At 59.5% G+C, this 22,533-nt stretch overlaps 2 protein-coding genes across 11 annotated transcripts in view; both read right to left on the bottom strand.

Moving 5' to 3' along the window:
- TPM2 (tropomyosin 2) lies at positions 2,722–13,705 on the bottom strand. 7 transcript variants are annotated; one of them, XM_021381121.1, is made up of 9 exons: positions 13,515–13,705; positions 12,720–12,845; positions 8,428–8,561; positions 7,307–7,424; positions 6,909–6,979; positions 6,616–6,691; positions 5,984–6,046; positions 5,691–5,760; positions 2,722–3,026 (listed from the first exon to the last, which is right to left on the bottom strand). In XM_021381121.1, the coding sequence occupies exons 1-9, from the start codon at positions 13,626–13,628 to the stop codon at positions 2,944–2,946; spliced, it is 855 nt and encodes a 284-aa protein (XP_021236796.1). In that variant the 5' UTR covers positions 13,629–13,705; the 3' UTR covers positions 2,722–2,943. The 7 variants fall into 7 exon arrangements, with proteins under 7 accessions (XP_021236796.1, XP_021236800.1, XP_021236798.1 ...); XM_021381125.1 differs by lacking the exon at positions 6,616–6,691 and adding an exon at positions 6,174–6,249; XM_021381124.1 differs by lacking the exon at positions 2,722–3,026 and adding an exon at positions 4,656–5,410.
- TLN1 (talin 1) overlaps positions 17,046–22,533 on the bottom strand; it is a 31,072-nt gene continuing 25,584 nt past the window's right edge. For 3 of the 4 annotated variants that reach the window (XM_021380370.1, XM_021380371.1, XM_021380372.1), the window contains exons 52-58: positions 20,364–20,469; positions 20,113–20,237; positions 19,891–20,016; positions 19,525–19,587; positions 19,123–19,305; positions 18,333–18,458; positions 17,046–17,874 (exon numbers count right to left, since the gene is read on the bottom strand). In XM_021380370.1, coding sequence (XP_021236045.1) covers positions 17,743–17,874; positions 18,333–18,458; positions 19,123–19,305; positions 19,525–19,587; positions 19,891–20,016; positions 20,113–20,237; positions 20,364–20,469 — 861 coding nt within the window. In that variant the 3' untranslated portion in view covers positions 17,046–17,742. The remainder of the gene's footprint in view (positions 17,875–18,332; positions 18,459–19,122; positions 19,306–19,524; positions 19,588–19,890; positions 20,017–20,112; positions 20,238–20,363; positions 20,470–22,533) is intronic. The other variant, XM_021380373.1, reaches the window with a different exon arrangement.

Genomic DNA, 22,533 nt, shown 5'->3' with positions numbered 1-22,533 from the left:
CTTCTCCAGGCTGCACAGCCCCAGCTCTCAGCCTGTCCTCGTAGGGAGCTGTTCCACCCCTCGGATCATTTTGGTGGCCCTCCTCTGGACGCGCTCCAACAGGCCCACGTCTCTCCTGTGCCGAGCACTCCACCTCTGGACGCAGTGCTCCACGTGAGGTCTCACAGCGCAGAGCAGAGGGGCAGGATCCCCTCCCTGGCCCTCCTGGCCGCGCCGCTTTGGATGCAGCCCAGGATCCGGCTGGCTGGCTGGGCTGCGAGGGCACACTGCTGGCTCATGCCCAGCTGACATCCACCAGTTCCATCAGTACCCCCAGGTCCTTTCTGGCGGGGCTGTGCTCTATCCCTACATCCCCCAGCTCGTACTGGCAGTGGGGGTTGCCATGACCCAGGTGCAACACCTTGCACTTGGATTTGTTGAACCTCAGGAGGTTCACCTGGGCGCACTGCTCAGCCTGTCTAGGTCTCTCTGGATGGCATCCTGTCCCTCAGGTGTGTCAACTGCACTGCACAGCTTGGTGTCATCTGCAAACTGCTGAGGGTGCACTCCATCCCACTGTCCGTGTAGTTGATGCAGATATTAAAGAGCATCTGTCTCAGTACTGACCCCTGAGGTACAGCACTCACCACTGATCTCCATCCAGACTGGACACTGAGGCATTGACCACCACTCTCTGGGAATGATCTCGCAATGAGTTCCTTATCCATCAAGCAATCCACCCATCAAATCCACATCTTTCCAGTTTGGAGAGAAGGATGCTGTAGAGGACTGTAAGAGGGATGGAGTACCTCTCCTATGAAGAAAAGCTTAAGGAGCTGGTCTTGTTCAGCCTGGAGAAGAGAAGGCTCTGGGGAGACCTCACTGCAGCATTCCAGTGTTTATAAACAAGAGAGAGACCCAACTTTTTACATGGGCAGACGGTGATAGGTCAAGAGGGAATGGCTTTAAACTAAAAAAGGAGAGGTTCAGATTGGATGCTGGGGACATTTCTCACTGAGAGGGCGGTGAGGCCCTGGCACTCCTGACCAGGGAGCTGTGATGCCCTATGCCTGGGAGATGCTCAAGGCCGGGTTGAATGGGGCCCTGGGCAACTTGATCTGGTGGGGGGCAACCAGCCCACAACAGGGTGGTGTGGCAGGGACGTGGCTCTTGCTGACACTTGGCTAGCAACAGCCTCCTAGTGCTCCCCTTTCCTGCAGAAAACGGGGAGCAGAGGGTGAGGGGAAGGCTGAACTGGGGATCAGCTGGCGGTCATGGGCAGAGCTTGACTCTGGGAGCAGCTGCCAAGGCCTTGCAGAAATGGTGAGTTCAGGAGTGAAGAAGAAGGATCTGGCATAGGGATGTAAATGGTTAAATGGACCGACCCAATCCAGGAGGCTGGAATGGGGAAAACCACTGGGTGTGAAAGGGCTCTTTGTCCCAGCAGGAAGGGACGCCCAGAGTCTGAGCGCTGGGGACGCACCCTGATAGGGAGGCTGGGCAGGCTTGTTTGTGGGACAGAGTGCTGCTCACATGGAAAGGCTGTGGACAAGAGGTGGTTTTGACTTGTTCTTTTAGAGCAAGATAAATCTGTTTCAGGAAGGTGCTTTTACCAAAAAACAACTCAACACAGTGATACACTGTGGGGAAGCAAGGTAGACTCAAAGAAAAACCCCAACCCTTGCACAGTACAGGCTCCACCAGCCAGGAGAGCAATGTCCTTCCAGCACATCCTGGGGTGCCACAACCCACTCGGGAACGAGCACTAAGGCAGGGAATGGAGAGCCCCTATGCGAAGGAGGCCTTTTGCTGCATTGCCAAACGCAATTCAGAGTTGCAAATGCAATTTGGGGGCCAGGAAGAGTGCAGGAGGCCAGCAGCACCTGCGCAGGAAAAAACTGGTATCTCCACCTTTCTTTCCTGAGCCAGGAGGCACAGCAAATAAAGGAAAGCGGATAGGAAAGCTCTCCCTGTCTCTTGCTGGGTTGATGGGTCAGCCCAGCAAGGGGTCAGCGTGAATTATGCTTCCTGGCCACATAAGGCTATGCTGTCAAAGGGATATCCGCCAAGCAGCGTGGGACAGCTGGGCTCCGTGCAAGCTGCAGGGGGGCCCAAAGCAGAGGGCGGGACTGGATGATGGCTTTGGGCATCCCCAGGGAGTCCACCCCCTTTTGGTGACAGTGATGAGACATCCTGCTGCTGCTCTACTCTTTGTGTTGGAGAAATTACAACAGAGAGGGAGGAAACTTCCTGAATGCTCGGGGAATTGGTTGCCTGCTGTATTAATATTTGCTAGTTTATACAGCTGTGCCTTAGGCAAGGTGTTCAGCATCTGGTAGTAGAAAATGCGACTGGTACAACTAACTACAGAGCTGGATAAGACACTGGAAGAGTGTGCACATGTGTGGTCATGCACTTGTACATATGTCCACGTGGCACTGTTTGCATGGGCCACGAAGCAGTCAATGGAAAAGTCAAGGACCCTGTGGCTTCCTCAAGTGCCAGGCAGATAATGTGCTGGCAGTGGAACGGGAAAGGCTAGTGACATATCTCTGTCACTGTGCACTCGAGGAGAATGCTCAGTTTGGATGGCACTTGAGACTGAGGTTTCCTGTGCGTCCTAAGGAACTGCTATCACTCCCATCCAAAGTGACTACTGTTCCTGCCACATCATGAGGTCACGAGGCCCCTGCAGAGGACCCAATGCCTGTTCCCACCCGCAAGGACCACACACACCCGTCCTTCTTGTTAAACTGCTTTAATATTTGGACATGAAGACAGGACAGAGCCATTCAGGCTGTGCACAGACAAGACGCCTCCGAGCCATGGTGTAAGGCTGCAGGGCTTCCCTTCTCAATGAATGTGTGGATTTGGCCAAGATGCAGTTCAGCTGGTGACGTCCTGAGCGTGCCAGTGGGGTGCACGTGTGGGGTAGGGAAGGGGGAAGGGGGATCCCCGGGCAGCTCAGAGGTTGTTCAGCTCCAACAAGGTCTGGTCCAGGACCTGGTGTATCCCCACATTCTCCTCTTTGGCACTGGCCAGACTCTCTGCGAACACAAGGGACACCCAGCCACACAACCAGATACACACGCAGACACAGCACAAGCATACCCAGGCACAGCCGGACCCACGCACACCACACCAAGCACAGACACACGCACACAGACAGACATCTCAGTGCGGTGCTGGCAGGTATGTACCCAGACCCTCTGGGACCCCCAGGGACAAATGGTCCCTGCTCTTCATCTTCTCCATCCTCCCCCAGTGCCCTGTTGCCATGGATGGCCCCTCTGTGGCATGGGTACTGCTGGTAGGTACCACTCCAGCCAGCCATCATCACGTCCCCATCTCCCCATCTTGCCATCACCACCAGCCACAACGGGCACGTGCACAAACCCTTGGCCTCAAAAGAGGAGAGCCAGCACCTGCTGCATGAGCCAAGTGCTCCGTGAAGAAGAGGAGTGAGACAGCAGCCCAGGAAGGCGGGCAGAGAAGACAGCAGAGAAGGAGCAGAGCTAACAAGGCTGCAGGGATGAGCTCACTGCTGGGGCAGCCTCCTTCAGTGCTCACTTGCAGATGGTATCCTTCTTCCATGAGAGATGGGGATGGAGCAAGGGTTCTGCCCACACTGCAGCAAGGGCATCCTGCTGAGAGGGCATCCCCCTGCTCAGTTTAGCGTGACCAGAGGGACGGGAAAGAGCTGGCTGCCTGGGGAAGGGGAGGAAGGCAACTATAGAAGGCACCGTGCCCCTCCCCACTGGGGCCAGGCTGATGCCAGGGGACAGCCACCATCTCATGGACATTCTGGGACATGGCAAAAGCTCTCATCCCTCCCCCAGGAAAATCCCATCAGCTCCACAGGGCATCCCTGTCCCACCAAGCAGGGCAGTTACCCAAGGGGGGAGAAGGCAGAGCTCATAGCCTCGAGCCAGCCTGGTCAAAATGGGGTGGGAAACAGCTAGGGCTGGGGGCATCCCAGGGGCTGGGGCAGGAGCTGTCACAGCTCAGTTGTTAAGTTCGGTAAGGATGACCCGCAGCTCGTTAGTGAGGACACGGTTTTTCTCAGCCTCCTGCCGGGAGCGCTCTAGAGAAAACGCAGACATCAGCGCAGCAGTGGGAAGAGAGAGAAAGAAGAGTTAGAAAAGGGACAGTGCTGCCCATGAGAGCCCTCACTGGGCACCCCATGGCCACCTGGGAGGCAGCAGGGAAAGCAGGAGGAGGAGGCAGCCAGTCATAGGGCTGCAGGTCCATCAGTTCTGTGGCAGCGCTGTGGGGTAGGGTGGGATGCTCAGGGAGGACTGGGGACATGCTTAGGGCCAGAAATCACTGCTGAAGGGTACGGAGAGCCCCTTCAGCCAGGGAGAGTGATGGAGGACAGATGCCAGGGCTGAGAAGACATGATGTCTGGGAGTGCGGATGGGGAATGGACAGGCCAGGTCTAGCCCTATGAATTTAGGCTGACTGAGCCACAGAGGAGGTCTTGGAAGGTGGCACAAAATGAGGAAAGCTGTGTCTGAGAGCCAGGGGTGGTGGGGACGGCCCCAGGCACACAGAGGCAAAGCCACAGCTGTGCTGGGGTCCCTCAGGCCACCCCTGGCTGCCAGCACCTGCATGAGACATCAGGAAATGAGGGATGAGCATGGAGAACCAGAGCAGCATGAAGAAAACAAAGGAGAAACCAAGGAGAGAAAACACTTTATTGAGACTAACTCAGTAACCCAGAGGAACAGAACAGAAAAGAAAAAGTCATGAAATGCAAAATGCAAACTGAAAAGCAATGTGCAAAGGACAGAGGCAAGGCAGGGAGAGGAGCGCAGGTGGTGGGGGTGTCTGCCTGGGGCTAGGACCAGCCCCCTCCACTCCATATTCCCCCTGGCGTGCAGCACCAGGATGGCTGTGCTGGAGGGACGTGGAGTCCCTAGTGCTTGTGCTGCTGGGGGGAAATGCAGGGCACAAGGCCCCTGGTCACAGCTCCATCCTCCCACATCCCCGTGGGGTGTGGGGTCCTGGGGATGCTCCCCTTCCCCTTGAACACCCCATAGCGCCTACACCTCGTCTTGTGGGAACACAGAATTACAGAATCATAGAATCACAGCATGGCTTGGGTTGGAAGAGACCTTGAAGAAGAGGGTTGGAAGAGACCCTGCCGTGGGCAGGACTGCCACCTGCTAGGAACACCCCAGGACGGCTCTTGTTGACCACCGGCCATGGGCCAGAAAGAACTGAGAGGGGACAGAGTAGGAACAGAGCGGGCAGGAGGAGTGGGGAGGGTGCCAGGCAGGCAAAGTGGCCGAGCTGGGGGGGAGGAAGGCAGGTAGGGGGTGCGGTGCTGGTGCCCAGTGCGGGGTTCAGAGGGAGGTGATGTCATTAAGCGCATTGTCCAGCTCCTCGCTGATGGCTTTGTACTTCATCTTCTGTGCATACACTTCGTCTGCAGGTGGGGGGAGTGAGGGGCAGGCGGTGGAGCGGGGAGGGAGCGAGTGGCAGAGAGAGAGAGAGTGGCGGTGAGCAGGAGGGAAGGGTGGTGGGAGCATGCAGGTACGGCACCGGGCACAGGCGGTGTGGATGAGGCCATACTTCCCACTTGGGACCCCAGCACCTCCACAGCATCCCAGCCTCCCCCCTTCCATCATCCGTGCCCACCCCTGGCACAAGGACCCCATCCCCACTTGCCCATGAAAGAGGGACACGGGGCAGCGAGGACCTTTTACCTTCTAAGTCATCAATGGTCTTCTCCAGCTTTGCCACAGACCGCTCAGCAAACTCTGCCCTGGTCTCAGCCTGTGGGAGCACAGCAAGGACAGTGAGTGTGATGCGAATGCCCCTAAATTCACACCCTAAACATGCTCTGCACCCCAAAACCACCCCACTTGCTGCACCTGGGCTGGTGAGCATCTCAATTTGCCTCCAGGGCAGAGGGGTGAGATGTTATTTTGCTGCTGCCAGTGCATGTCCTGGGAGTAGAGCATCATGCAACCATAGAGAACCTACCCAAGAGCCTTACCTCCTTCAGTTTCTCCCCTAAAAGCTTGATTTCCTCCTCGTACTTGTCCTCCTTGGTGGAATACTGCAGGGACAGAGAAGTGCACCATTAGCCCCAGAGGACACCTCCAGTTCTTCACCCCAACGAGGGACCCTGCTCCCCCCCAACCTTGAGCTCTTTGGCCACCTCCAACAGCCCCGCCAGGTCCTACCTTGTCAGCCTGGGCCTCCAGAGACTTCAAGTTGTTGGTGACAATTTTCAGCTCCTCCTCTAGGTCACCACATTTACTACATCCCAAGCAGGGGCCACCAGGCAGGGGAGGGGGTGATGAAAGGGAGAAGGGGGGAGTGGAAAGAGCACAGGGAAGGAGGAAAGAAGGAGAGAGAACAAGTTGAGAAAGGAGAAAACTCAGAGTGGAGGAGCAGCAGAGCCGCTGGGCACACGTCCCTTCCTCGCGCATCACTGCTGCATTCCTGCATCCCTCTGAGGAGGAAGAGAGCAGGCACGGAGGAGCATGCTCTGCCCATGGAGGGACAGGCGAGGTGAGGGCTGTGGCAGCAGAGCAGAGAGGAGATAGGTGCTGGCGTGGTTCAAGAGACAGCGACAGAGAGAGGGAGGCTGCTGCACCTCGCCCCACACCCCTGCCCCAGTACCTCTTCCTCTGAGGCAATGAGGGATTTGAGGCTCTGGTCCATGGTCCGCAGCTCCTCCTCCAGCTGTCTCACTCGGCTGGGGTGGAAAAGGGGCACCCACAGGGGGGGCCGGCAGAGAGCAGGTCAAGGATGTGCCAGGGGCCAGCATCCCTCCTCCCTCCTCCCACCTGCTGGGTGGCTGGGATGGAGCTCCCCATCCCCATGTGGACAGAGGGATGTGTCCTCAGCTCCCATGGGCATGAGCATGGGGCAGGGGTGGTGTGGGAGCCTCATGCGCCTGGAGCCCTGCTCACCTCTCCGCCACCTCTGCCCGCTCCTCCGAGCGCTCCAGCTCTCCCTCAAGGACCACCAGCTTGCGGGCCACCTGTTGGGGACATCCAGAGGAACATGTCAGGCTGGATACTAGGAAAAATGTCTTCTCAGAATGGTGACACACTGGAACACGCTGCCCAGGGAGATGGCAGAGTCACTGTCCGTGGAGGTGTTCAAGAACCATGGAGATGTGATACTAAGGGACGTGGTTGTTGGGCATGGTGGGGATGGGTTGGGGTTGGACTAGAGATCTTAGAGGTCTTCTCCAACCTTAATGATTCTATGAGTCTATGTCAGATGCAGACTAGGGAGTAGGGCTGCAGGGCTGCACTGCCCCTGATGATATCAGGGATCAGGAGACACGAATGGTGGCACGCACCTCCTCATATTTGCGATCAGCCTCTTCCGCTATGTGCTTGGCCTCCTTCAGCTGCATTTCCTGGAGCTCCATTTTCTCCTCATCCTTCATGGCCCTGTTTTCAATGACCTTCATGCCTCTGAGGAAAGCCAGAACAAGAAGATTAGGAAGAATTTATTTATGGAGAGGGTGGCCAAGGATTCGGCTGCCCAGGGAGATGGTGGAGTCCCCATCCTTGGAGCTGTTTAAGAGATGTGAGGACTTGGCACTAAGGGACATGGCGTAATGTTGGATGTCAGTAGGTTGGGTTGGTGATCGGGCTTGGTGATCCTGAAGGTCTTTTCCAGTCCAGCTGATTCTGTGATTCTATGAGGTTATGGCTGTGGGTCGAGGTGGCACCTGCATCTCCTGCCTGCCTACTGTGTTCTGATCTGTCCATCCTCCCACTCCAGAGACACAGTATATTGCCCAGGGACACAGGCACCCTGTGCAGTAGGGTCACAGCAACAGTACCTCAGGGATGCACAACTGAAGCTGCAGAGATGCCCCACGGCAACCCAGGAGATGTGCCTCTCAGCCAGGCAGGTCAAACTGATCTTTGCCAATGGAAGCAAATGGCCAGCTGCAAATTGTTCACCGCCAACTGCCCAGAAGGCAGTGACATGTCTGCCCTTGCCTGCATGGCTCCTGCCCAGGAAACGAGTGTGCTGCAAGCAGGTACTTCAACAGAGGGGGAGCAATGCCCTGTGTGTGTTCTGCAGCCCTCTTCTGGATGCTGCTGCTTCATTCCCAAAGGCCAACCTCAGCTCCTGGACTACAGCTCAGCCCTGAAGTGGAGGAGGCAGCTCTGGGGCACAAAACCAGCTCTGAGCACTCTCTGGCTCTGGGCACAGCTTAATAATTTGTATGAGCATCAGATCAAATTGTTCAGGATTTTATGGGTGCCCCAGAAATTTTAAAGTGTGCCAAGAATGCCTGTAGCAAAGGGGGCTGTGTTGTGCTCCCTCCCTACAGAAAAACCAATGCTAACCCCGTGGGGTCAACTCAAGGGGTCCCCAAGCCCTGCTGCAAAGCTGAGGGGCTGCATGCTATCATGGGCAACCCAAAGCCACCCCCTACTGTCCCCCACCCCCCCATCACACCTCTCGCTCTCATCTGCCGCTTTCTCAGCCTCTTCCAGCTTCTGCAGGGCGGTGGCCAGGCGCTCCTGGGCCCGGTCCAGCTCCTCCTCTACCAGTTGGATGCGGCGGTTCAGAGAAGCCACCTCGGCCTCAGCCTGGAAAGCAAAAACCTCTTGGTCACCACAAGGCACATAGACATGTAAATAGCATTGTCAGGAGTTATTTTAGCTGGGACACTCCTTTGCACCATGCATCTATCACTTCCGACCTGCACTGATAATAATGACATGGGGTTCCTCCATCCCTAACACTGTGCTTGATGCCAGCTGGTCCTTCACATGTGTGCGCAGCCCCCAGACCAAATCCTCACACCCCCAGCCCAGGAGATGGAAGAGGTGCACTCAATGGGTCCGCTCAGCTGTGCCTTCCCCAGGCCTGCACTGGGGGTTTGCAGAGCAGTGAGTAAAGCAGGAGGAATGCCCTGTGCTGATCCACTCCCGAAAAGGAGACGATAGCCACTTGTGGATTTCCTGTTTACGGAGGCGGTGGAGCAAACCGGGCCCATAGCGCCGAGCCCCCACTTGGGGCCGCCCGGAGCCCCGTTGAGCCGCGCTTGCTGACTCGCTTCGCCTGGCCGCGGGGCGATGGACCGAGCCGCCCTCGGACGCATGGCGCCCGGCCAACATCGCACCGCCGGGGCCGGCGAGAGCGGGGCCCCCCTTGTTCCCATGTTCCCCGTGCGCCGATGGGGCGGGCAGCCAGAGCCGGCCGGGAGCGGTGGCCCTGGCCCCCCGCCAGTCCCCCGCCGCCTGGCCCCGTTCTCTTTCCATTCGCTAAGGCCTCCCCGCTCCATCACAGCCGGGAAACGCTGCCTCAGCAGCTCCCGGCCCCGCGGCGGGTAGAAAAAGCCCAAAACGCAAAGGGATGGGCTGCGGTGGGAGGCTCCCGCTTCACCGCTTCTACTGGGGCAGAGGGAGCGGGGATGCCCGAACCAGAGGTCCCGTCAGATGTTCAGCCTCACCCCGGCGTGAGCTTTTTCCCAGGGAATGACCCCCCGAAGTGGGTCAGCGCTGCCCGAATGGGCGCTCGGGAACATGAGCTGCTGAGCGGGGAACCCGATCTGCGGCTGCAGGAAGGGGCCGCTTCCTCTGCCCGCGACAACGGCGCGGGTACCGCGCCCAGCTCTGCCGGCCCCGATAGCGGGAGGATGCGGGAGACGGGGGAGGGCAGCGGAAAGAGAGACCAAAAAACGCCCAACAACAACAGCACAAAGCCAAACCGGGAACGATCTGCAGCCTGGAAATGCCACAGAGCGGAAATATTGGCCTGTGGCAGCGCACAGGGATGGCTCGTCCCTACGAAGGGGTGCAGAGGGCTCTGCGGCCGCTCCGGCCCCGAACCGGGCAGCAGCCGCTCGGGCGTGGAGAGCTCGGCCGCGATGTGGGACCGTTCCCAAGCTGAGCGCCGCCGCGGAGCATCCCCGCGAGGCCCTGGCATCAGGGACCTGCCCGCAGCCCCCGCCCCGCCCCGGCACCCGCGGGGGGGGCTCTCCCGCGCCCACCGGGACGCGCAGCCCCGAAGCCCTCCCGTGCCCCTCGCTCCCCGGTGCGCGGCCGCGAGTGGCGGCGCCGCCCCGGTCTGGGGGTCGCGGGGTGCCCCCAGGAGCCTCACCCGCTCCCGGGCCTGCCGCTCGGCATCGGCCTCCCGCTGCAGGTGCTCGGCGCGCTCCTCCGCCTCGTCGGCCACCTGCTGCAGGCTCTGGATCTTCTTCTTGACGGCGTCGATGGAGCTGATGCCGGCCATGGCCGTGCGGCCGGCGGGGAGCGCAGCGAGGCCGCTCCGCTGAGCCCTTTGTGGGATCCGCCTGGCTCGGGCAGGAAGCGCTCAGGCGGCGGCCGCTCCCGCCCTGCCTCCATCCCTTCCTGCTCCTGCTCCTCCTCCTCCTCCTCCTCCTGCCGCACACCGACCCGCGCTCGCCGCGCTCCCTGTGCTAAGCGCCCGTCTCCCGCCGATAAGGCGCACGGCTGCGCCAGGGAGGGCACGCCGTGCCCCCCAGCATTAGGGACGCAGCCCCCACAAAGCAGGGCACAGAGTGCCCTCCAGGAGGGCTGCATGCCCCCGCCGAGTCCCAACAGGCAGAGGGGAAGGAGCTCGGGGAGTTTATTTTCCTGGGAGGAAAAGGAGCCGGGGAGGCTGTGAGCCCCCCCGGGTACAGTGTATCCAGGGCTGCTCCCCAGAGTCCCCACAAGTCTGCTGCAGAACCGGGGGGCACGGACTTTTGTCCCACAGGTGAGGCAGTGCGAGAGATGAGGATACAGCCTCTGGCCACACAAAGACCTCCAGGGCTGATGCCCAGGGCACAGGCAAGTTCAGCTCTGCGTCCCAGCCACAGCACATGCTTGGGTCCATCAGAAGGGCAAGGCGTGGTGGCATTCAGTCCTCCCTCAAGGATCTCCGACAGCTGCCGGCCAGCCCCAGCCACGCTCCATGCCTGCCTCCAGGGATGCTCTTTCCCAGGATCTGGGGCTTCCCTGGAGGGGCAGCATCTAGCCATGTCCCCACAGTGCTGCATCCCAAAGCAGGTGGCAGCAGCGTGGCAGCACATGGCTTTGGGCTTGGCCCTGGTCCCAGCCTCATGCTTGGGCACAGAGAGGCTCACGGGGTGCAGGGCAGAAGGGGAGTCTCAAGAGTAAAGAGGCAATGGGAGCAGGCTGTGGGGCAGGCACCCCAGTCCCATATCGGCCAGAGGAGGGTGCCTCCTGCTCTGGCCCCACCCAGGGATGCAGTCACTTCCCAGCAGTGCCCGTTCCCTCCCACCGGCTCAGGGAATCGCCAAATAAGAGCAAAGTCTCAGCTTGGGAGAGCACCGGGGCGGGAACTTGGGTGAAGCCTGTGGGATCGTGGCCTGGGATCATGGCCTGGGAATGGCAGAATGTGTGTGTCTCTGTGCCCGCAGTTGGCTGGGACATGCCAGCGGCCAGGGACAACACAGGGCTGGATTGGGACATACCCTGCTCCGCCACCACGCTGTCCCTACGGGATGTCCCTTTTGGGGACCAGCAGGGAATGGGGCCGCAGTGACCTCGCTCAGTACTGGCAGCACACTGAGACTCAGTGGCTTTGGGAGCACCCCGTCCCCAAGCCCTGTGCCTGGGGCATCCCACACCCAGCTCACCCCATCCCGCACGGACCCTCTCAGAGCAGCACAGAACTGCACACAGCACAGTCGTCCTCTGGGCAAGATAAACAAACCCTTCTGGAGAATTCCCAATGCTTTGACAACTTAGTGTCTAAATTCGGGCAGCCCCAAGGGTCAGCAATCAATGCCAGAGCCTTTCTCAGGACAAACTTCTAAAACCTCCCCACAAGACGCAGCCTGGCACTGGGGCCATTGGCATCCAATGAGGCTCACTGCCCGCTGTGCCCACATCTCTGACCCGGCAGCCCCTGTTCCCCTGTAGGCTGGGGGTCCCACTGGGGGCCACTGGGCCACTCCAAGGACTTTGCTGCTGCTCTCTGTCCTCATCTGCTCTCCCCTGTCCTTGGCGGCCACCTTGGAGTTTTGACGCATCTCCCCCATTTAGCTCCATAAACCCGCCAGGATTGAATTTTTGTTCTCAATCCTAAAAAGCCTGGCCATGCCCCTGCTGGCCACGCTCCAGACAGCTCCCCTTTAGCTTCTCCTCCAGTTTCCAGGGTTGGTTTTCATCAGAGAAGGACTGGCTATCAAAAGGAGCATTTATTTATAGGGTGTCAAATACCCCGTGTGGCACCTCGGGTTGTTATACCCAGCTCCCAAGCAGCCTCGAGCCACACACAGCTGTTCTGCCCTTCACCCTGGCCAGGCGCAAGCCAATTTCAACACCTTCCTAACATCTCCCCACTGGGATCCATTTCCCAGGAGTAGCATCAGTCATGGCCCTAAATAAAACTCTTCCCAGCCTTTCCCTTCCCAGGGTACAGGGTGGCACGTCGGACCCCTGAAGGACTGTCCCCATGCTCCCTGAGCATCCTTCCCAACTAGTGCTCAGCGCTTTTCCTATTTCTCTGTTTCTTTTTGCATTTCTGTAACACATGTTAGCAACTACCACGCAGTTTTCCCTACATGTGCATGTTGGCACAGTGGGGATGCTCATCCCTATGAGTTATGGGGCACTGGGCTGAGTGATGCCCAGGTACACTGGCACCCACATAGCACCCACAGCCGGAATGGGTCTGACACCCTTCCCACCGATGCTGACCATATAAGGCTCCCCTCTTCCTTCACCCCCCTAGAGTCCAGCGCCCGCACAGGGGAGGGGTTGCCTACGTACGTCCGTGGCTTTCTTCTCTGCCTGCTCCAGCTTCTCCTGGGCCTCCTTGACGGATTCAGAGTATTTCTCCACTTCATCTTCTGTGCCCTTCAGCTTCTTCTGCAGGCCCTGCTGTTCCTCCTCCAGCTGGGGAAGGGGTAGAGCATGGGTGTCATGGTTGGTCACCCTGGAGCACCCCCCCCAGCAAGAGGTGGCCATCCTTATCTCGGGTCCATTTTGGAGCCCCAGGACCTTGGGGAGCCCCATGTCCCTAGGACTGGGGACAGGAGAGGTCCTGACACGGAGACACAGCTGTGGGGCACTGGGAAGGTCTCTGTCTGTGTGGCTGTGGGGGGAGCGCATTGTCCCCCAGGATGCCCCATGCAGAGGGGTAGGGAGGTGGCAACATGGAGTCCCAACAAACCACAGCGTGTTTGAGGACACTGAGGTCAGGAACAGCAGGCACTGGTCCCCATGGTTAGCCCTAGGTGGGTGATCCATAAGGTTGGACATCAAGCGGGACAGCGTTCCTAAGGCTGGACACCCCCAGACCGGGGATCCCAGAGATTAGAAAGCCCTGAATTGTGGGTCCTCAAGGCTGGACACCCAGCGGGACAAGGTCCCCAGGGTTGGACACCCATCAGGACAAGGGCCCTGGGTCTGGACATCCCTAGACTACAGGTCCCCAAGGGTTGTACACCCCTATATTGAGGGGCTCCAAGATTGAACACCCATAGAAGTGAGGTCCACAGGGCTAGATCCCTTTAGGGCTGGGGTTCCCGGAACTTTTTTTGGGGAAGGCTATGGGACGCTCACCTGCTTGCAGCGATCCTCCGCCTGCTTCTTGTCAGCCTCCGCCTGCTCGGCACGGTCGATGGCGTTCTCCTTGTCCAGTTTGAGCATCTGCATCTTCTTCTTGATGGCCTCCATGGTGGCGGTGGGGCGGCGGCGGCGGTGGGGCGCGGGGCGGCGGCGGTGGGGAGCGGAGCACCGGGGGCGGCGGCAGCACCGGCACTGCGCCCCCCGCCCCGCCGCGCCGCCTAAGAGCCGGGGAGGGGCCGCGCCGGGAGGGAGGGGGCCGCCCCGGGACCTCCCCCGCCGCCCGCCAGCACCTTTTAGGGACAGACTTCGCCGCCGTCCGCGGCACCGAGCGGGACGGGGGGGTCGGCACCCGGCGGGCAGCCCCGGCACCTGGCACCCAGGGGGCACCGGGAGAAAGGCGGAGCGGTGGCACTGTGCTGGGGACACCGTGGTGGGGGTGTCGTGGTTGAGGGGACGCTGCGCTGAGGACGCTCCTGGTGGCACTTTCGCAGGGACACCCGGTGACTCTGGGCTTGGGGACACCCCACTTCTATCCCTGTGCTGTTATTGCCACTGGGGACACTGCTTGGTGACACGCCAATGCCAGTGACCCATCTCTGTCCGTGAAGCTGTCCCTGCACAAGGGGACAGCCTGTGCCTTGTCACTGTTGCCTGGGGAAGAGGGACCCTGAGGGCTGGCACTGCTCTTGGGGGCACCCACGGGTGGTCCTGGGGGTCCTGGGAGTGCTGCAATGGCACTCGGACACCCACAGGCTGTGACCGCCTGGGGACACCCCATAGGCCAGCACTGGTACGGAGGGACACTCCATGTGCTCTGAAAGGAGCAGGGGATGCCCAAGACCATCACCATACTGTGGTGCCCCAGGGTCCCTTGTGCTGTTTGTGTCCCTGGGTACCCAGCAGGACACTGCTTTTCTGGCACTACAGCCCCCCATACAACCCTATGCCATGGGTGTCCCCTGAGCCTGACACAGCTGGAGTCTGGGGTCATGGCCCTAAGCCAAACGTGGCACCCCATTCCCAGGGCCAGCAGTGGGCATAGGGATGCTCTGTGGAGGTGGTCACAGTGAGATTCCCCTGTGCCTTGCAGGCTCCTCCTGGCACAGCCGCACCAGGACCCTCCTCCACACCGCCCCAGCGTCCTCTGCGCAAGGCCTGGCAGCAAAACACAACGGAAAAATCCTTCAGGACTGGAGGGAGCCGAGTGCTGACCCCCCCCCGTCCCATCCCACTGCTGCGTCACAGCCCCAGTGCTACCCCATGTTACCACTGCCCCAGTGCCATCATCCCCAGCTGGAGGGCACCTCCAGTGGGACAGCATTCCAGGGTGACTTGGGGCATGTGGGCTGCCTTGCTCCTTCTTTCTTCTCAAAATAAACCATATTCCAAAGGCCAAAAAAAAGAAAAAAGAAAAAAAAGAAAGTAAACCGTTCTGATCCCGGCTCCTCCAAAAATACCCTATGCTTGAATACCGCTCGTAAATGCTTCTGGCGCATTCCCAGCTGCAGAGCTGGGGGCTGGGGAGGTCAGAGGGGATGGGATGGGGTGGGATGGATGAGGTGAGGGGCTGTGTGAGCTCCCAGCCCATTGCTCTGTGTCCACATTCAGCAATGGGGCGCGCATCCAACTTTTTGGCACAGGGGTGCAGTGAGAGTGGTCAGAGGTGAGAACTGCAGAAAATGGCTTTATAGGAACAAGATGAGGACGGATGGCTCTGGGGGAGATGCTTCAGCCCATAGCAGCCCAATGGACTCAGGGGTGATGTGCACAATGTGAGCAGCCGGGGAGGCTCCATATGAGCCCCCAGGGAATACGGTTCCCCCTCACTGCACTCTCCCTTTTTCCCCATGGCCACATCCTGTTGGGGCACCCAGTGCCATCCAGGTGCTCCTGGCCATAGCACTATCCTCACAGCCACACTGCAGGACAAGGGGTGCTGGGTTGGGCACCCTTCTCCAGTGCCTTCCTGGGGAAGGGACTTCCTTGGTTGCCACCCATGCCCTGTCCCGGTGTTCCCTGAGGAGCCAGGCTGCAGGTCCCCTGCCTACCCTGAATTTGAGGCCCTGGTGGGGCTGCTGGCACCTTGTGATTGACGTATCCCGAGCACCACTTGCTGCTAGAACCTGCATGCAAAAATAGCCCCTCCAATCTCAGCTGAAAGATTTACAGGGTCAGGGCTCCAGCCATGCTGAATGCTGCCCTGCGTCCCTCCAATGTGCATTTACAGCTGACACCTGTGTCCCACCCTTTGCCTGGGAGACGTGGCTGGGGGTCTCCGCTGCTGCAGCCCCCTGCCCTCGGTGGTGGAGCTGGACTGTGCCCGTGTCCGGTACCTGGTGCTGGGTCAGGCAGTGCAGATTGTCAGGGGACAGCTGGCCGGGCTGAGATTCCTGCGGGAGGCACAAATCCACCCTGGAGCAGGGCCATGGACAGCGTCCCGGGGGGGACAGTGGCCCCTCTGCACCCTGACACCCCGTGATGCTGCAGGACACCGCTGTGCTGCAGAGAATGGAGACCCCAAACAGCCCCACAGCCACCCCGAGGGACACAGCTGAGAACTGCAGAGTTGTGACTCCGCAGCCTCCGGGCTGCTTGCTGGTGCTGGCCCTGCAGCATGGGTACTTGGGGCGCAGGGACAGAGGTGTCCCCACTGCATCGCACCGCATCCCTCATGCCCCCAAGCCCGGCTGAGTGACGGGAAGGGGTGGCAGCAGGTGGGGAAGGGGCCGTGCTGGGGCAGCCGGGGGGACTATTTTGGGGTTTGAGCTCAGCCCAGGCAGCCGGAGGGGCTCCAGCCACATTCCCGGCTGCTGCCCCACTGGGGGGTTGATGCATAGGGGGTGCCCCACCTGCACCCCCTCCCACTGCCCAGCCTAGGGATATTTTCAGCTGCCTGCAGGAATGGGGCCAGGAGCACAGAGCCTCAGGGGCAGGTGCTACGCTGGAGCTCGGCCGGCCCTCAAATCCCTCTGCAACAAAATCCACCCCCTGCCCCCCCAGGCAGCACCTGCAAGGCTGCCAACGGGGGTCTGGGCTGCCGGGTGCCGCTTTGGACGTGCCTCAAATAGTTTCCATGCTGTATAAGCACCCGCGTTGCTTTCCCCCCGCAAGGAGGGCTGGCAGTCCCATGCCACCCACAGCGGGGTCTGCAGCACCCCCGCCCTAAAGCCCTGCTACTTGGGGCCATCTGAAGTTGGGGGTCCCTTACCTCCCCATGGACACGTGCTCCAAAGCAAGCAGGAAAACCACTTTTATTGATGAAAGCGTCTTTCCAAGGAGCCATCCGCACCCCCCCACCCCAGAGCTTTGGGGGGGAGGTGGTTTCCTTCCATGTGTAATATGGGATACTCAAAGTATCAAAATAGTGAGAGAAGCCTCAGCAAGTGCAAAGGGGAGGGAGGGAGGTCCCGGAGCCGGGGAGGGGTGGGGAGCTGTGGGCTCCGGGCCCCCGGGCAGGCACTGGGCTCCGGGGGTTAGTGGGGGTAATGTGAGCGAGGGGATAAATGAACTTGGAAAGCTGCAGGCTCAATACTACAGAAATTTAAAAGTTATAAAAAATACTGAAGATCTCAGAAAACAATGCAGGCACTTGGGAAGGAGGAGGAAGGCAGAGCTGGCTGGGAGGCAATGAGGTGGGAACAGCAGCTCCAGGGTAAGGCCACAGCACTGGCCCCGAGTGGAGGCACTGAGGAGGGTACGCGGTGCCTCCCGGGATGCTGCCACTGTGGAGTGCAGGGGCGTTCAGCCAGCGGTAAGGCATAGAGGTGAAAGGAGGCTCTGTGCGAGGCACAAGGGAAGGTGCAGAGATGATCCCCAAACAAGGGCAAGGCACAGGCCTCACCCGCTCCCACCTGGAGGAGGGAGAAGAAAGAAGCAAGAGAGAGGACAAGAAGGCACGAGGAAAAGTCCTGAAAGGCGTGAAGGGCCGGGCCCCAGGCAGCAGGGAGTCCTCAGGCCCCAGGGGCATCCCGAGCCACCCCAGGACAGGCTCCCAGCACGGTGCGCTGCATGGGGAGGTGGGCTGGGTGGCGAAGCAGCGGTGCAGGTGTGGCACCTGCGTGGTGTCTGGGTTAGTCCTGGTGCACCGGTGCGGGCAGGGTGCTGGTCTCGCCGAGGCAGCCCAGCGTTGTTGGAGGTGGGGTGTCTTAAATAGGAGCCGGCGGCAGTCTGTGCAGTGAGTGGCGGGAGGGCTCTGCCTGGGCACAGCGCAGAGGCGCAGGGCTCAGTTCTGCTCCTCGTCCCGCAGCTCAGAGGGCAGGAACTTGTACTGCTGCTGCCGGATCATGGCCAGCTTCTTGCGCGCCTCCTCCAGCTCCCGCTCCTTGCGCAGCATCTCCTCCTGGGCGGCGATGATCTGTGGAGAGAGAGGCGAGATGCTTTGTCCACCCATGGCAGGGATGGAAGCACACTTTGCTCTGCATCCTCCCATCACAGCCACAATTGCGGCTGAGCAACCCCTGTGGTCACACCACGGTGCTCGGGAGCTACAGCCCACAGCATCCTGCAGGCAGGTCCCACGTCCGGCAGATGAAGCTGGGACCTGTGCCATGCCATGTGGGGCTGTGCCTGTCCCTTAAGCAGCACTCTGCCCTTCACACACCCCGTGGCCATCACACCAAAAGCACCAGCACACGTTCACTGGCTGTGCCCACTGCTACAAGCAGTAGGAAGAGCATCAAGCCCTGCTGGGTGGGATGGGAGCAATTTCCCAGCCTGCAGCGCTGTTCGATGTTCCATGTTGGTGGATGGGAGGACATGGCTGTGGGGGCAGCCAGAGCTGCCCTGTCATACCGAGGCAGCCCCACTCCTCACCTGTGCAATTCCTCCCACCATCTTCTCCTTCACCACCACCGTTTCATCATGGTCCTGGAAGGCAGCTGCCTTCTGTGCCGCCTTCACCAGATTGTCCGACGCTCTCTTCACAGCGTTGCCGGCAGCCTGCAGTAGGGAAGAAAAGGGGGGCAGTGCTCAGTCTGGGGTACAACTGCTGCCTTGGTGGGGGAACCTCAGTCCCAGATGGGCTGGTGAGCAGAAGAGGCAGCTGGGAGAAGGGGAGCTGCTGGCAGAGCTCCCTGCTCATGGCTCGCTGCCACCACAACTGCTCATGACCATTTCAGGCGCTGCTGCTCCTCAGAGTGCTGTGGGCTCCCTCGCTCTGCTCCCACATGAACAGCGTGGCAGGGACGGTCCTGTCCCCGCCTTTGGCCCAAGGTGACACCCCTGAGGTCCCTCTGGGATCCCTCCTGCAGCACGTGGGCATTCAGCTCTGCCCCGTGGCCAGGGAGATGGCCACATCAAAACATGTCCCCAAACTTTAAAGCCAGGGATCTGGTGCATACATTTCAGGCATTCCCAAACCAGGCCATCAGCCCTGAATGCCCCCAGGCTCTGCAACCCCAGCCTGGTGGACGGAAGCCCAGGATTACGTATGCATGCAGCTGAGGTTCAAGCTATGTGGACCCAGCATCCCAATGAACCACCAACAGCAGTGCCACTGCCCCATCCCATAATCCTAGATGCCTCCCTGCTCCCACCCACCCCTCAAGCACCCAGGGGAGTGTTCAGGAACCTGGAGGAGGCAGCTAGGGCTCAAGGGACTCACCTGGAGCCTCTTCATTGCCTCTGAGTCATGGTCGGCCTTCACCTTGCAGGCCACCAGCAGCTGTGCTGTGGAGGCAGCCACCTGCTTGGCCGACGAGATCAGCTTCTCCTCACTGGCGTGGCCCTGCACTGCTGCGTTGGCAGCTTCGCACAGGTTGTTGGTGGCAGCAGCCACCATGCGTGCCTGCAGCGAGAGAGTGTGTCAGAGGGGTGCAGGAGAGGGTCCCAAGGAGGACATGGCGCGTGGGACAGGGACAATTGGCTTCCATGCCATGTCCCAGATGGTGGGAGAGGGAGTAAACACTGGGGCTGCTTCTTTAAGAAAGCAGAAGCACAAGGGCAGAGAGCATCTTGCCCAACACAAGGAGATGCCCCCTACCCCCAATGTGTCCTTCATACTCACAGCTGAAATGAGTCCCTGGGACCACTGTCCATCATCCACTGCATTGGCTGGGATGGCTCCCACCTGTGATGCAGGAGAGGGTGAGCGAGGCACAGGAGCTGTCAGCAGCCCTTGGAGAAGGAAGGGAACTCACCACCCCAGAACCACCCCACATCCACCGGCCCCTCCCGTGAAAGCTCTGCATCTTGATGACTTCAAGTCTGGGATCCCTGCTAGAAAGCCCACTCATCACCACCACGATGTCCCTCAGTTAGCCCACGTCCCATGTGTTGCAGAGGGGCCAGCCCAGGGCCCCATAAACATCACATGCAGTGCTTTGGCACCAGCTCGCGTGCTGCTCCTTTCTTTCTTCCCTCCCAGCCTTACCTTTCCTTGGGCCACCAATTCTCGCTGGGCTGCTGAGGCTGCTTTCACCAAGGCACTCGTGGCTGCTGCAATAGATTTGGCAGCTTCCAGGATCTGCTCCTCAAAGTCCAGGCTCTCATCTGCTTGCTGTAGGCAAAAATGGGCACATGAATCCTAGACAGAGGGGCAGGGAAGGTGGCAGGGGGCTGGTTAAGTGAGACAGGGCTCGGCACCCCACGCTACCTTGGGCTTGGCCCTTGGTTTCAGCTGCTCCAGCTTCTTGGCTGCAGCCTCGATGGCGGCCGCTGCACCCAGCAGTTCATTCTCAGCGATGACTGTGGGATCTTCTGGGTCAACCCACTCCGTCCCTACAGAGATGGGAACCAAGAGATTTGAAACGCATGCACACCCTGATTTCCATTGACCCTAACTCCTCCCATCAGCTGCTGAACCCCAGGTGCCAGCCCAGAGGCGGATGGAGCCGTGGCGCTCACCCTTCATGGCCTCGGCTGCCTGGATGAGCTCGGTGACAGAGCTGGCCACCCGCTTGGAGTACCCGGCCAGCTGCTGCTTCAGCTCGTGGGTCGGCTTCTGCAGGATCTGCAAGAGAGCAGGAGTGAGCACGTTAGGGAAACTGAAGCAGGGGATGGTCCCTACTGGCAGCTCCCTACCCCCAGAATCTGGCTGCCTGAAAAAGGTGCTATCTGGGGCTCAGACCCCCTCATTTCAGGCTGCTGTGAGTGCCATCACAAAGCAAGGAGACCCCATGGGTCCATTTGAGGTGCCTCCCCAGAGAAGGAGTGGGGGAGCCCCCACCCTGTGTGTGCGTATCGGTCATTGCTTGCCATCCTGTCTGAAGCAGTGCTAGTGGGTCCCCGCCTGCACGGGGACAGGATGCTCTTCTTGGCCACGTTGAGCCCACAGCATCTGGGACATCTCACAGCACTGAGGTTCTCAGCTTGACCCCTTCCAGCACTCACTGGCTGACCCTCTGGATCTCCTCCCCACCCCAAAGCACTCCAAGCTCCAGAAGCCTTCCCTCCCTTGCTGTCCTCCCCCTTGGAAACTCATCTGCAAACACAAGCTGGGCAGGGGAGGACGTGGAGCAAGGTCCCAGCCCCTGCAGGACACACATCCCCTTTCCAGGAGCCACCCTGCAGAGGGTGCTCTGGGGGACAGGCATGCACACACCACGGCACACCTGAGGCCACACGTCAGCTCGAGCAGGAGTGAGCACAGGCATGGACCATGGGGTCCTGCTCCAAACCACACAGGCGCAGCGTCACCCCAGCGCCGGGCTGGGCAGGCGGACATGCCGCCAGCAAGGCTCATGCGGAGGTTAGACACCGGCAGGCACACCAAGTGTCACCTTACTCACCGGCTGACACAGGAGGATGGAGAGGAGAGAGAAGAAGGCAGTGAATGCCCTGGCAGAGACATGTGGGCAATGGGGACGCGCGCAGGAGAGGGTGAATGAAGGAGGTGAGATGGGGAAGTGGTAAGGAAGGTTCAGAGGCTTCCTGAAAGCTGCCATCACCACTTCATATTTCAGCCCCAGCACATTTTCCGCTGGCCGGCCCCAAAGGCTGCAGGGCTGGAAGGACCACCCATGCCCCGAGCAGCACCTTACCTCTCCCTGCTCTTAACTGCCTGACTGAAGTTTTCAGCCCAAATTTCTCTGCTTTTGGTGGCAGAGACCTATTGTTACCAAATTCCACATCTCTGAGGAGGTTCAAATTCCTTCCCCTCCCCAGTGAAATATGCTGCTTGCTTACTCTTCTGCCGGGAGCCACGTTTTCCATCCCAAGCCAAATAACTCTCTTTCTTGAACTATAACCACCCCTGTTCACACTCTGTGAGGTGTTGGCTCCCAAAGGGACCAACCCAGTATAAATACAGCAAGTCTTGCTGTATCCTGTTGGTATCGGGCGGTATCCTGTCCATAACCTCCCCTCCCACACCCCTTTATATGCGGAGGAACCAGCACTGCACTCTGCCCTGTCAGCACCTTCACATGCCTTCTGCTTGCTGCTTTTCAGGAACCTGCTGTCCTCCCACCGACGTAACCCTGCTCGCACAGATTGGAGCACTGCCGAGGCTGGTAGTGCTCCTGACTTTATTCTGGACTTGCACGGGGCCATCCCAGAAAAGTCACGGGAGCTCCTGAGCTGACAGCACACAGCCACGGCCAGTTCGCCCTCACAAGCATGTCTGGACAAAATGCCATATTATTAAGTCTGTTGTCTGCTCTGCCGACATGTTTAAAATTGCTAAATGGCCTCCTTCTAGAGGGCATAACCTTCCCAAGAGGTACCTCGGGTGAGTATTTCACTGCATGTACTGCATGTGTGATATTCAGGAGACGTCACAAGGCAGCTGGAAGGTTACACCCAAAATGCAGCAGAATAGCACACTTCTGCAAGTAGTCTGACCTTGGGCACTGCCACAGTATGTCATTAGCCCAATCATCTGTTAACTAGAGGTCAGCCAGAGAATTTCATCTAGCACGTCAGTCTTGGCTGTGATGTCCTATGTGTGGCTACAGCATCTTCCAGAAAGACATTTGATCTAGATACAGAACATGAAAAACACACTCCTCCCCTTGGAACTGTACCCTGGTGGTTACCTCCTTCAGGCATAACCAGCCATCCTTTGATTTCCCCC

The sequence above is a fragment of the Numida meleagris genome, chromosome Z, assembly GCF_002078875.1.
Source record: "Numida meleagris isolate 19003 breed g44 Domestic line chromosome Z, NumMel1.0, whole genome shotgun sequence".
In the NCBI taxonomy this organism is placed as follows: domain Eukaryota; kingdom Metazoa; phylum Chordata; class Aves; order Galliformes; family Numididae; genus Numida; species Numida meleagris.
The sequence above is the reverse complement of the archived record's forward strand: the minus strand, read 5'-3'. Positions and strand labels throughout refer to the sequence as shown.